Source organism: Saccopteryx bilineata, chromosome 1 (assembly GCF_036850765.1).
Source record: "Saccopteryx bilineata isolate mSacBil1 chromosome 1, mSacBil1_pri_phased_curated, whole genome shotgun sequence".
NCBI lineage: Eukaryota > Metazoa > Chordata > Mammalia > Chiroptera > Emballonuridae > Saccopteryx > Saccopteryx bilineata.
In genome coordinates, this window is record NC_089490.1 from 49257561 (window position 1) to 49270284 (window position 12724).

The 12724-nt window shown below is 41.8% G+C and overlaps 1 protein-coding gene across 3 annotated transcripts in view; it reads right to left on the reverse strand.

Annotated features, from left to right (window-relative positions):
• Nucleotides 1–406: 406 nt before the first annotated feature.
• Nucleotides 407–12724, reverse strand: part of IMPG1 (interphotoreceptor matrix proteoglycan 1) — a 138711-nt gene continuing 126393 nt past the window's right edge. For 2 of the 3 annotated variants that reach the window (XM_066253907.1, XM_066253894.1), the window contains 3 exons: nt 8698–8896; nt 4189–4261; nt 407–1484 (listed from right to left, as the gene is read on the reverse strand). In XM_066253907.1, coding sequence (XP_066110004.1) covers nt 1407–1484; nt 4189–4261; nt 8698–8896 — 350 coding nt within the window. In that variant the 3' untranslated portion in view covers nt 407–1406. The remainder of the gene's footprint in view (nt 1485–4188; nt 4262–8697; nt 8897–12724) is intronic. The other variant, XM_066253901.1, reaches the window with a different exon arrangement.

A 12724-nucleotide genomic window follows, 5' to 3' on the forward strand; every position in this document is an offset into this window, starting at 1 on the left:
CTATCTTTTGGCAGCATTAAAATCATGCTTGAGTCTGACCAGGTGGTGGTGCAGTGGATAGAGCATAGGCCCAGGATGCTGAGGACCCAGGTTTGAATCCCCAAGGTCATAGGCTTGAGTGTGGGCTCATCCAGCTTGAGCATGGACTTGCAAGCTTGAGCACAGGGTCACTGGCTTGAGCAAGGGGTCACTGGCTTGAGTAAGGGCTCACCTGGTCAAAGCATTTATGAGAAAGCAATGAACAATTAAGGTGCCACAACAAAGAATGGATGCTTCTTGTATCCCTTTCTGTCTGTCTATCCCTGGCTGTGTGTGTGTCTCTCTCTCTCTTTCTCTCGCTTAAAAAAAAAAAAAAAGTCATGCTGGAAATCCTTCATTATAATCCATAAAGAAAATCCAGGGAATATGTACTAAAGCACAGACACATTTTGTTATAAATTGATGACTATATAGTGCTTATGTTTTATTGAAATTAAAGCTGTAAATGTATCTGATAGTGGAACATTTCAGATAGATACAGAGGAGTTCACTTGCCATTAAACGACACATTAAAATCTGGCTGAACTGGATTACCTTGATGCCCATCTACCTCAGCACACACCGGAGTTAGTGTGATGGAGTTACTAGATTACAGGGAGATACAGTTCATCTGTGGTAGAAACTGGGATTGGTTATGTCACAAAATACAATCTCACTTCCCTCCCTCCCCAAGCCCATCCAGTATAGTATGTTCTTTTAAAATAGCTTTCTGCAGTAATGAGAAAAGATTTTCTATGGTTACTTTTTCTTCTAATGAAAGAAACCAGAAACTATTGGAGACAAAACAATCTACCATGTAAGCAGCAATTTCTTATAAAACTAATGTGCCTAAGAACTGAAGGTGTGTTGAGTGTGTGTGTGTTACAGACACTGAAGTGTGGAGCATATATACCCTCAACAGTGTTTACATACTTTATAAATCCATGCATTTAGATCTCCTTTTAGGTACATGCTAACATGTGAAGAGCTTTGCTTCTGGATATATTGTTCCCCCCCTATCCCGCCCAAAATAAACAATGAGTTGCATATTTAAATGACCTGTGAGCAATATTTAAGGGCAGCTGGAAGCAAACCTTGTTTACCATTTCCTCCACTATCACCCAGGAATAGCCAAAATGTTTCACTGATTCTGTCTTGGGTTTTGATAAATCTTTTTCTTCAGAATGTGCCGGTCATCAAGTGCATTGTTCTCTATTGCAACATGGTGTGCGCTGGTTCCCAGTGTTGACTATGTACCTGGCTTCTGATGACCAGTGACTCTGCCCGCCTGTGTTTTTAGAATTTTGACTGAGTGCAAAATTTTTCTTTGAGAAAGCAAGCCATCTCTCTGGAGATAGATTAAGTGATAATATGCACATTTTCAGTTTTTAATTTCCTTCCCGAACTTGATGGTTAAATTCTTCATATCCTGCAGTCAGTAATTCAGAATTTCTTTTCCTGGTTACCTGGAAGAGAGAAAATTTGAAAAGCTTAAAAAATGCCATCCAAGGTGAAATCAATGATTCATTCCAAAATGACCTCTGCTGATGGGTGTGATCATGTGCTTGCCATGTAGGGTAACTTTCTTGAAAGGTTGAAGATGCCTGCCAAAATATTCCTAACTTTTTAACCTACCAGCAATATATTTTATCTCTTCTAAAACCTATTTCAGGTTGCAGGCTGAACTATCTTTTGAAGCAAGGGTAGCTAGTAGTTTGCGAATTAAAGTCCCCATGTACCTTTCTCACCATAGCAGACATTACTATTTCATGTTGCTTCTTCATTTGAATTGTGTCTTAATTCTACCTTGTACTTCAGGATTTAGTTGGTGCTTGCATCATCCTGGCCATTTTGTTAATATCAGATCCTTTGTCCCATTGTCATTTTATGGCTCAAATCTGAACTTTTCCTGGCTTTCCAACTTTATTTCAGGAAGTTAGAATGGCTCACATATTCCCAGTGTGTACTTGGACACATGATAATATGATAGGCATTTGGTATGATTGCCTCAGTATCCTTCTTGATCGTCAATTGACTTTTTTTTTTTTTTAGAGAGAGAGAGAGAGAGAGAGAGGAATAGATAGGGACAGAAAGGAACAGAGAGAAATGAGAAGCATCAATCATCAGTTTTTTGTTGCTACACCTTAGTTGTTCATTGATTGCTTTCTCATATGTGCCTTGACCGTGGGCCTTCAGCAGACTGAGGAACCCCTTGCTCGAGCCAGCGACCTTGGGTCCAAGCTGGTGAGCTTTGCTCAAACCAGATGAGACCACACTCAAGCTGGCGACCTCGGGGTCTCGAACCTGGGTCTTCTGCACCCCAATCCAATGCTCTATCCACTGTACCACCACCTGGTCAGATGTCAGTTGACTATTATAACTGTTTCAAGTGCAAGCTTTGATGTGTTTCCATCTAACACTATAGGTCTCAGGTAGAGTAGATACTGGTTGGTGCTCACTCACTTTTTCCATCAAAGACTAGGCATAATCTTTGAAATTAGGTAATTTCAGGCTACAAATTATCCAAAATATTCTCCCAAAAGTCATTTTGAAAACTCAATGTAGGCTATATTTAACCTGGTGATAGATAAATTGTTTTTCTTCATAAAATAAGTTGATGAATAGATGAGTAATTTAAAAGAGGAATCAAGGACCCTGAAAGGAACATTTATCTGAGGATGAACTTTCAGGAATTTTTGAAGTTGCTCATTGTTCACAAATCATGTCTTCTACATTTTTCTACATATTTTTTGCTTTAGCTGATCATTTGAAATCAAAAGAAGATATTTTACAAGAATATACATAAGCCTTGGCCAGTTGGCTCAGTGGTAGAGAGTCAGCTGGTGTGTAGATGTCCCAGGTTCAATTTTGGACCAGGGCACACAGTAGAAGCGCCCATCTGCTTCTCCACTTTTCTTTCTCTGTTTTCTCCTCCCGCAGCCAAGGCTCCATTGGAGCAAAGTTGGCCCGGGTGCTGGGGATGGCTCCATGGCCTCTGCCTCAGGTGCTAGAATGGCTCTGGTTGCAATGGAGCAATGCCCCAGATGGGCAGAGCGTCGCCCCCTAGTGAGCTAACAGGGTGGATCCTGGTTGGGTGCATGCAGGACTCTGTCTCTCCGTCTCCCAGCTTCTCATTTCAGAAAAATACAAAAGGAAAGAAAAAGAAAAAGAAAAAAAAATAGACATAAAATGGTACAGTTCCAGGAATATAAATTATCACTGAAAATTTCAACCATGTTTAAATGCATTGATAAATCACATGTATATTTTTATAAGAAAAGGTTAGGAATATTATAAAATACTTGGATTGTTTATTATTTTATTGTTTTGTCTACACATTTTAGTTAATGCAAATCTTCTGTTTCTACCCTTCTTACACCAATAAATGCCTTTTCTCCCCTTAAAATACTAAATTAAAAGGCCTGGCAAAGTGCTTTTATTTACCTCTATTTAAAATAAGAGTCAGGTCCAGAAATGTTTTAAATTTCCTTCAAAATTCAATAATTAAAATCAATATTTAAAACATTTTTTTTCTTTTGGATTTTATTCATTTTAGAGAGGTTGGAGGGAGAGAGAGAGAGAGAGAGAGAGAGAGAGAGAGAGAGAAAGAAGGGGGAAGAGCAGGGACCATCAACTCCCATATGTGCCTTGCAGGCAAACCCAGGGTTTCGAACCAGTGACCTTAGCATTCTAGGTTGACGCTTTATCCACTGTGCCACCACAGGTCAGGCAACATTTATTTTTTGACAGAGATAGAGCGAATCAGAAAGAGGGACAGATAGGAAGAAACAGACAGGAAGGGAGAGAGATGAGAAGCATCAATTCTTCATTGCAGCATCTTAGTTGTTCGTTGATTGCTTATTCATTGATTACTTTTTTATATGTGCCTTGACCCGGGGGCCACAGCAGAGTGAGTGATCCCTTGCTCCAGCCAGCGACCTTGGTCTCAAGCCAGTGACCTTGGGCTTCAAGCCAGCGATCGTGAGGTCATGTCTGTAATCCCGCACTCAAGCCAGTGACTCCTTGCTCAAGCTGGTGAGCCCTTGCTCAAGCCAGCGACTTCGGAGTTTCAAACCTGAGTCCTCCGCGTTGTGTCCCAGTCTGACACTCTATCCACTGCACCACTGCCTGGTCAGGCAGGCCAGGCAACATTTAAAAATATGAGTTTACCTTGTTATTTTGCTGGAGCTGGAACTTTTTAACACCAGTTTTATGTGCTTGATTGTTAGAGCGATGTGATGACCTACAAAAGACAGCAAAAGCATGATATTCTTTTTCTTGAGCTTATCGATACTGACAGCAACTATAACTTCCTACTATTTTGTTTTAAAATTATTATGACAAGTGAAAATGGATAGCATATTTTGCTAGTGCTTTTGTTACAGTTGGAGAGACTATGCTTTCTGCATCTCTCCTGGGTTTTGCCTTCCAGTTGGCTTACTGTTTCTTAGGCAGTGGTCTCAGGAGGACTGAATAAAACTCATGCCAAAGATGAGTAAGTTCATCTCGCAGAAGTGGAGTTATTTTTCAAGTAAAGTTCTGAGTTGTGGTTATTGAAAAGCAACTCTAATAGCATTTTATTCATGCAATTTCTTTTTTTTTAATTTTATTTATTGGTTTTTAGATGGGAAAGGAGAGAGAGAGAGAGAAAGAGAGAGAGAGAGAGAGAGAGAGACGGGAAAGAAGTGGGAAGCATCAGCTCATAGCAGTTGCTTCCTGTATGTGCCTTGACCAGGAAAGCCCATGGTTTTGAACCAGCGACCTCAGCATTCCAAGTCAAGGCTTTATCCACTGCACCACCACAGGTCAGGCTGTTCATGCAATTTCAAAATAAAATTTTAAAAAAATTTAAGTACATCATTCCAGATTTCTCTATATACATATTACATAATTACTGATGAGGTCCATGGTTTTGAACCAGCGACCTCAGCATTCCAAATCAAAGCTTTAACCACTGCACCATCACAGGTCAGGCTGTTCATGCAATTTCAAAATAAAATTAAAAAAAAAAATTTAAGTACATCATTCCAGATTTCTCTATATACGTATTACATAATTACTGATGACAGTATTTATACACCTTGCTTTTTTCCTCTTTATGTTATATCATAGATACAATATTGGGGGATACTTTCTGACATATGTTCCATTATCAGTAAACTCTTCTATCTCCCAATATCCTGAACATTTTAACTTCAAGGAAAGAGGGGAACCCCTTCCCCCCTTGGTGGACATGACCATAGGAAGGAGGGAAAATCTACTCTTGGTCCCAATACTCGGCGAGAAGACAGGAGAGAGAATGGAGATGTATAGTTCTGTATAGTTCCCGGAGGTGGAGTTACAACTTCCTTGTTCCTCCGACCAAGCTAAGGCAGTATTTTCGGTTCAGCTTGTCCTGGTTGGGTGATTTGGAGGCTTTGAGACTACCAGGACACATGCAGATGCCAGAGCCAGAACTAAAAGATAACGCGGAAGGAGAGTAGGGGAATGGAGACTTTTTGAAGGACTTGCTGAGACAAGGAGAGCCCCCTCCCCCAGTGCATGCAGCCACCACCCTGGAGAAGAGAGGAAGGGCGCGGGAGAGGATCTCTGAGCCTGACTACAGAGTTCAGGAAAACAGGTGCCGAAAGTGATTGCTTAAACTCTTAAGCAAATGAAGTTTTTTTGTTGTTGTTGTTGTTTTTTAAAATTTTTTTTTTTTTTTGTATTTTTCTGAAGCTGGAAACGGGGAGAGACAGGCCCACCAGGGGCGACGCTCTGCCCACCAGGGGGCAATGCTCTGCCCCTCCCGGGTGTCGCTCTGCCTCGACCAGAGCCACTGGAGCGCCTGGGGCAGAGGCCAAGGAGCCACCCCCAGCGCCCGGCCCATCTTTGCTCCAATGGAGCCTTGGCTGCCGGAGGGGAAGAGAGAGACAGAGAGGAAGGAGGGGGGGGGGTGGAGAAGCAAATGGGCGCTTCTCCTATGTGCCCTGGCCGGGAATCGAATCCAGGTCCCCTGCACACCAGGCCGACGCTCTACCGCTGAGCCAACCGGCCAGGGCCCAAATGAAGTTTTAAAAACCGGATTGGACTACATTAAACTCCAACCCCAGGTCCCCTTGCCTTCTCCCCTCTAATCCAGTGATGAAAAGGCTCGAAAGAGTGAGAAACAGCTACTAGAGGGAAAATGGAGCCCCCATCTGAGGTGTAGCAAGTGTGGAAACCTCTGACCTTGGTGTAGTTAAGACAAGTACTTGTTATTAAGACCTCTTTTTAAGTGTCACTTTGTACCATCACTTACTGAATGTGCCCCCTACATTTGGAAACGATTTTCATTATTATAAATAATGTCACAAAGAACACATTTAGGCCTATTAAAGGACAAAGTGAACATTTTTAGAGCTGAAAAGGAAAATTCATAAATAATTTATCCTCGTAGATCTAGATTTGCATCTTCCATGTATGCATGATAATTGTGATGAATAAAAGTAAAATTCACTAAGTCAAAGAAAGGACCTTTGAAAAAATGAAAATGTTGTTTATTCTTAGGGGAGTTTTGCCAAGTAAGTTCTTAGTACCACTGAATCTATATAGAAAACATCTAAAATGGATGGAACTGAAAAATGTGTGGAGTGTATTCATCAACACTGAATGCAGAAAAAGAATCGAAGGAAAATGAAGGTGAAAATACACTGAATGACTGATTTGGCCATAGAGTGACAGAACGGAACTGACTAAAAATGCTTGATGCATGGCAACGGACCCATCTCAGTAAGGCGCTTGCCCTCAATATGGGTTTCCTATCTTTTTTCACTCTCAGGTAGAATAACAGAAATGCATCCACGTTTATACTTCTTCAGAGAATGCTGTTTTCAAAGTTATAGCACTTAGTGTCCTCAGCTGATTTGCTTCAGAGTTGAGTTTTACGAACCAAGCAGGGAATCTCAGTTTTTCCTTACAAGGCTGCCTTGTTGATAATTATCAAACAGCTCCAATAATGCTAGCAGCTGAGAGTTTACAGTGAGGTGCATCTAATTTATTCCTTACCTAAAGTCATGCATTTGTTCTATTATCCCTATTATAAAGATGAAATATTTGAGGCTTAAAGCAGAGGAAATATTGCTCGTTTATTAGGGGTAGAGTTTGGACTTGAACTTGGGTGAAACTGTATTTTTACATTAAAAATTTATTTACTGATTGATTTTTAGAGAGAGAGAAGGGGTAGAGGGAGAGAAAAACAGTGATTTGTTGGTCCACTTATTTATGCATTCATTGGTTGATTCTTGTATGTGCCCTGACGGGATCAAACCCACAACCTTGGCTTATTAAGATTATGCTCTAATCAACTGAGCTTAAAGAGCTTCTTCTAACCTTTTGGTCAAAAATGAAGGATTGGGCCCTGGTTGGTGGCTCAGTGGATAGATCGTTGGCCTGGCATATGGATGTCCCAGCTTCGATCCCTGGTCAGTGCAAACAAGAGAAGCGACTATCTGCCACTCTTCCCCTCTCTGTCCCCCTTCTCTCCCTCTTCCCCTCCTGCAGCCAGTGGCTTAATTTGTTTGAACATCAGCCCTGGGCCCTAAGGATGGCTTGGTTGGTCTGTGTCAGCCTCAGGTGCTAAAAATAGCTTGGTATTCAAGCATTGGCCCCATACAGGGTTGCTGGGTGGATCCTGGTCAGAGTGCATGTGGGAGTCTCACTATCTCCCTTCCTCTTACCTTAAAAAAAATAGTAATGAAGGATTGATTAAACATATCATAGCACATATATAGAATGTTTAATCATTAAATCACTACTGTGTAATTAAAAGGATGCTACAGCCTGACTGGTGGTGGCGAAGTGGGTTGAGCATCAGCCCAGGATGCTGAGGGCCCCAGTTTGAAACTCCGAAGTTGCTGGCTAGAGCATGGGCTCATCAACTTGAGTGTAGGTCTCCAACTTGAGCATGGGGTCATCAACATGAGCCCAAGGTTGCTGGCTTGATCAAGGGGTCAATGGCTGGTCTTGATCCACTGCCCCCGCCAAGGCACATATGAGAAGCAATCAATAAAACAACTAAAGTGAAGCAACTACAGGTTGATGCTTCTTGTCTCTCTCCTTCCCCTCCTTCCTGTCTCTCTGTCTCAAAAAAAAAAAAAAAAAAAAAAAAAAAAAAAAAAAAAAAAAAGAAAGAGATGCTACAGAAAATATCTACTTACGTGGAGGAATGGTCTATATAAAAAGTTGACTACAAAACAAGAAGCCAGGCTGATTGCATTAGAAGATTGTATATGAACATTCTACATAAACATGTTCATCAAAAAATTATAGGAGTTCATGTGACTTATTTTTTATCTCACAATTTTCTATATTTTACAGTTTTCTTATGATGAAAGCTATTGTATTCACAAATAGAGAAAAAGCCAAGTATTACAGAAACATACAGACACCCGCTCACACAGCAATTAAAGTAGTGGACCGTGTGGCACTCTTTCTTAGAGCGGACACAGGTTCTCTTTCCTTCCCTGCGGTCTTAATGAAATAGCACAGAAAGCCCAGTCGTGGGTGTTCTAACAAGTCCTCCTCCAGGACAGTCTGATGCGCACTGAAGTTTGGAAATCATGGGTTTAAAGGACCACATGAATTCACTCTAACTAACGATAGGTTCCTCAGAATTACAAATAAATTCTGGGGTCTATCAAGTTTGTGTGTTTGACCTACCTGCACGGAGCTCCCTTTCCCTGGGTGACCTCACATTCCCCTCCAGGGGCACAGAGGCCCAGGTCCTCCTGGTGGTCCAGGTGCCCCTGGCTCTCAGACCTCGGTCTGCAGCGACACTCAGCTTCCTTGGTCCACTCATTCTTTCCACACTGGGCAAAGTCGCCGCAGGCCAGGAATTTGCAGGGATCTGCTTGATCAGCTGTAAGAGATGGGGCAGGTATTAATGACAGCGTGGAGGCCTGAGCAGTGACAATGGCAAAAGCCAAAGGCATTAGACCAAATATATGTGCTATTTCTCCATTTCGAAGTGGGTTGCACAGTAGTGATAACAGAAAGGAGTGAAAAGAGAATCACACATTTCTGTATCTTTGTCAAATGAGTTTATAGACACAGGTGATAACATATTTAGCTCCAAATATAATTATGCAGAAACTTTGTTGTGTATCAGCATCTCCCAGAGGCCTTGTTAGAATGCAGATTCCTGGCCCCTCCCTCAGAGTTTCTGATGCAAGAAGTTTGTAATGAGGACTGAGGTTTGCATTTCTGAGAAGGCCCCAAGTGATGCCAATACGTCCTATCTGGAGAGCACATTTTCATAACAACTGCATTAAAGAACTGGTTTTTTGATAGTTATTTTTTAAAGTAAGTAATTTTGCAGAGATGAGCTATAAAAATATATATTTAAGATCAGATGTACCTTATAAAGTAATAGTCATTTATGTGGACAACTTTGATAATTCAGGATAATTTTCTAATTTAAAAACTATCTTTTCTCTTTGTCCCTTACATATCCCTAAGGCCCTAATGTTAGAGATTCTTTCCTTTGGATTAATTAGTTTTCCTCTGTTAAAATACAAATAGACTTCTAGTCTGTTCCTTTTTTTTTGTCATTAACTGTTCTCTTTCACTCTATTTTTAATTCTGTGAATTGTCTCAAAGTCTTTGTTAAGTGGATTATAAATCAAGAGACTCTCAGGATATTTGGTTCTGGAAGGCCTGTGGCTCCTGCCAGGCTTCCTCTGTCTTTATAAAGCTGAGCCCACAGCTCTCGGGCAGAGGAGCAAATGGCCCGAGTCCCCACATGCTGATGGCAGGACCAGAATTGGCCGCTGGCCCTGAGACCATTCCTGTTGGATCCCATCAGCCATATATTCTTCAGATGATACTTTTAATAAAAACATGCTATGTGCAAGGAAGGAACTAGGGAACAGGCGACTGTGTACAAGGCCGTTCTTCTAAGAAGCCTAGGGAAGGAACAGACTACTTCTGTACAAGAAGCCGAGCACCTTGTCTAGTATAAGAGCCCCAAGTATGAGCTCTAAATATAAATTGGAGAAGATTGCCTGACTTGAGTAAAGTGGGTTGCATTTGTATGTGCACAGTTTGTTTATTGATTTTTTTTAGAGAGAGAGGAGTGAGAGAGAGAGACAGAGAGAGAGAGAAGGGGGAGGAACAGGAAGCATCAACTCCCATATGTGCCTTGACCAGGCAAGCCGAGGGTTTCAAACCGGTGACCTCAGTGTTCCAGGTCGACGCTTTATCCCACTGTGCCACCACAGGTCAGATATGTGCACAGTTTGCAAAGGCATTCCAGCTGTAGCCAGCATGGGCAGAGGCACAGAGGAGAGAAAGCAACGGGAATATGAAGAGGGCGCAGGGGAAGCCCCAGTTTGGAAGAAGCAGACTCAAGGATGGAAAGAAGGGAACTAAGACTGGAAAAGTTAGAGCCAAAGTCTGGTAGGTCTCGAACGCTGTGCTAAAGAATTGGGACTTTACAGGCAGGTGGGAGCTATGGTGGATTTTTGGCGAGGGAGAGAAATGATCAGTAGAAGCTATCTATGTAAATAGAATTTTCAAAATTAAGGTCATTTCAGGGATCGTCTGGTCCAGTATTGTCTAAGTGAGACCATTTGCAGAACTTGAATTTAGCAGGACTTACTAAGTTTTATACTAAAGAGGTTTGGTAGCTAAATTAATTTTTTTCAAAATGTACCTTGTTTTTTTTAAAAAAATTTTTTATTGATTGGTTTTAGAGAGACAGAGAGAGGAAGGAAAAAAGGGAGGGTGAGTGAGAGAGAAAGAGAGAGAGAAGCATTCATTTGTTGCCCCATCTAGTTTGTGTGCCCATTGGTCACTTTCCGCATGTGCTCTGACCAGGGATTGAACCCATAACCTTGGTGTGTTGGGACGATACTCTAACCAACGGAGCTACCCAACCAGGCAGCTAAAATTAATTTTTTTCCCTTTCAGTGCAGGGTTTTAATGCCAGTGGTCGAGGCCTGGCAGGTCCACATTGGATTTCAGCAGATGGTAGAAAAACTGCGGAGCCGGAAAGGGTTGGGTCATTTGTTTAATAAAATCTCACAATGGCGGACAAGCACACAGGCAGGGGAAATTGCCTCTCAGGCAAACAAACAGCAAAAATGGCCCCTTAACAGGGACGGGCAGGCAACCCGTGCATAGGCAATCCCCCTGAGCGCAGCATATAGGCTATGCACACACGGTGCTGCCACATGCTCACGACCCCATCAGGCAAAGGGCTTGAAGCAGTAAACCAGCAAGCAAGCCTAACACAGTTGCCCCATAGGGTGAAATAAATATAACAGGTTTTTCTATTTCTGGTTCTGTTTCTCCCTCTCTTCCTTCAACCTCATCTCCTTCTCTTTTTGCTTTGAAACCTCTTAGGGTCATTAATAAGCCAATCTCTGTTGTGAATCTTCAAGAGAAGAACATAGCTGCTTTGCCAAATTCACTGACCACAGAAGCTCTGTAAATGGGTCGTTGCGGGACATCTTGTGGGGTGAGAATTTCACTGTCGCACTCCAGCGCCCCCTTGTGGTGAAAGAGGTGAGCACAAGAGAGATGAGTGAGACCAGCCCGAGCAGAGGGCAAGAGGAGGCCCTGGAAAACATATTTTTGGTTTTCCAGCAAGACAAACCTGTTAAAAGTCTATATCTTGTTGTATTTCTCTGAAGGTCAAGGGTCCCTTATAGACAACAGGGATGGCTAACATAAACTGGTTTTCCCTGCCTTGCAGTTCCTAAAGCCGGCATGTTACGGGATCCTTGTCACTGTTTGGAAAACAGCTCAAATTTACCACGGTAATCCACGTGATTCACAACCAGGGCCTGGCTTTTAAAAACTTATTTATTTATTTTTTATTGATACAGAGAGTCAGAGAGAGGGACAGATAGGGACAAACAATCAGAAAGGGAGAGAGATGAGAAGCATCAATTCTTGAAGTAGGAGACTTAAAATCACTGAGCATAAAAAAAAAATCACTGAGCATAGTTTTTGTTTGCAGTGTATGCTTCCTGGAAATTAAGAGAAGATTCATTTTATCATCATTATCAATTTGGCTCTTCAAAATCCTCAGCCCCGTGAATTTCAGGCAAACTAAATGCTTTAGACTTTTGTTTTATCCATAGGTAAGATTTTACATTTCAGAAACCTTCTTAAATAATTGGGTAATTTGCAGATGAGGCAGCTGAAACTCAGTGAAGTTGAGTGTTGTCAAGATCATGCCTGTTTGTGCTCAAATCCTTCTCTAACTCCCATCCCATCCCCTTGAGGACTGTGGGAGAAGTTTCAGGGGAGAAAGAACCCCAAGGGGGAGCCGTTGGACCATAGTCTATAAAGGTAATTGTAGTTGATTAGAATCGTAACAGAAGAGACCATGTTTATAAGCATGTGAAGCAACTGATACTGCTTCCATTTTCATACCTTAAATATATTTTCCGTAGGTACGTTGGCTGTTTTACTTACAGATCATTCTTTGGGGGTTACCTATAACTTTGGGCTTTGGGCAAAGACCAAAACCTGGATGTGACCTGATTCTGGGGAGGAAGCCCATGAAAGACAAGACAGTGACTTTACAGTGAATAGAAGTTTAGCCATAGAAATTTCTTAAGAAAGCTTTCCCTGTGTTGTTATCATTTTTTCCTTTGTCATATCCCAAGGACATTTGTCCTTGGAATGATGGGCACCTTCATGTGCAGGCCGTACAACTATCTGCCTCTTCCTTAAT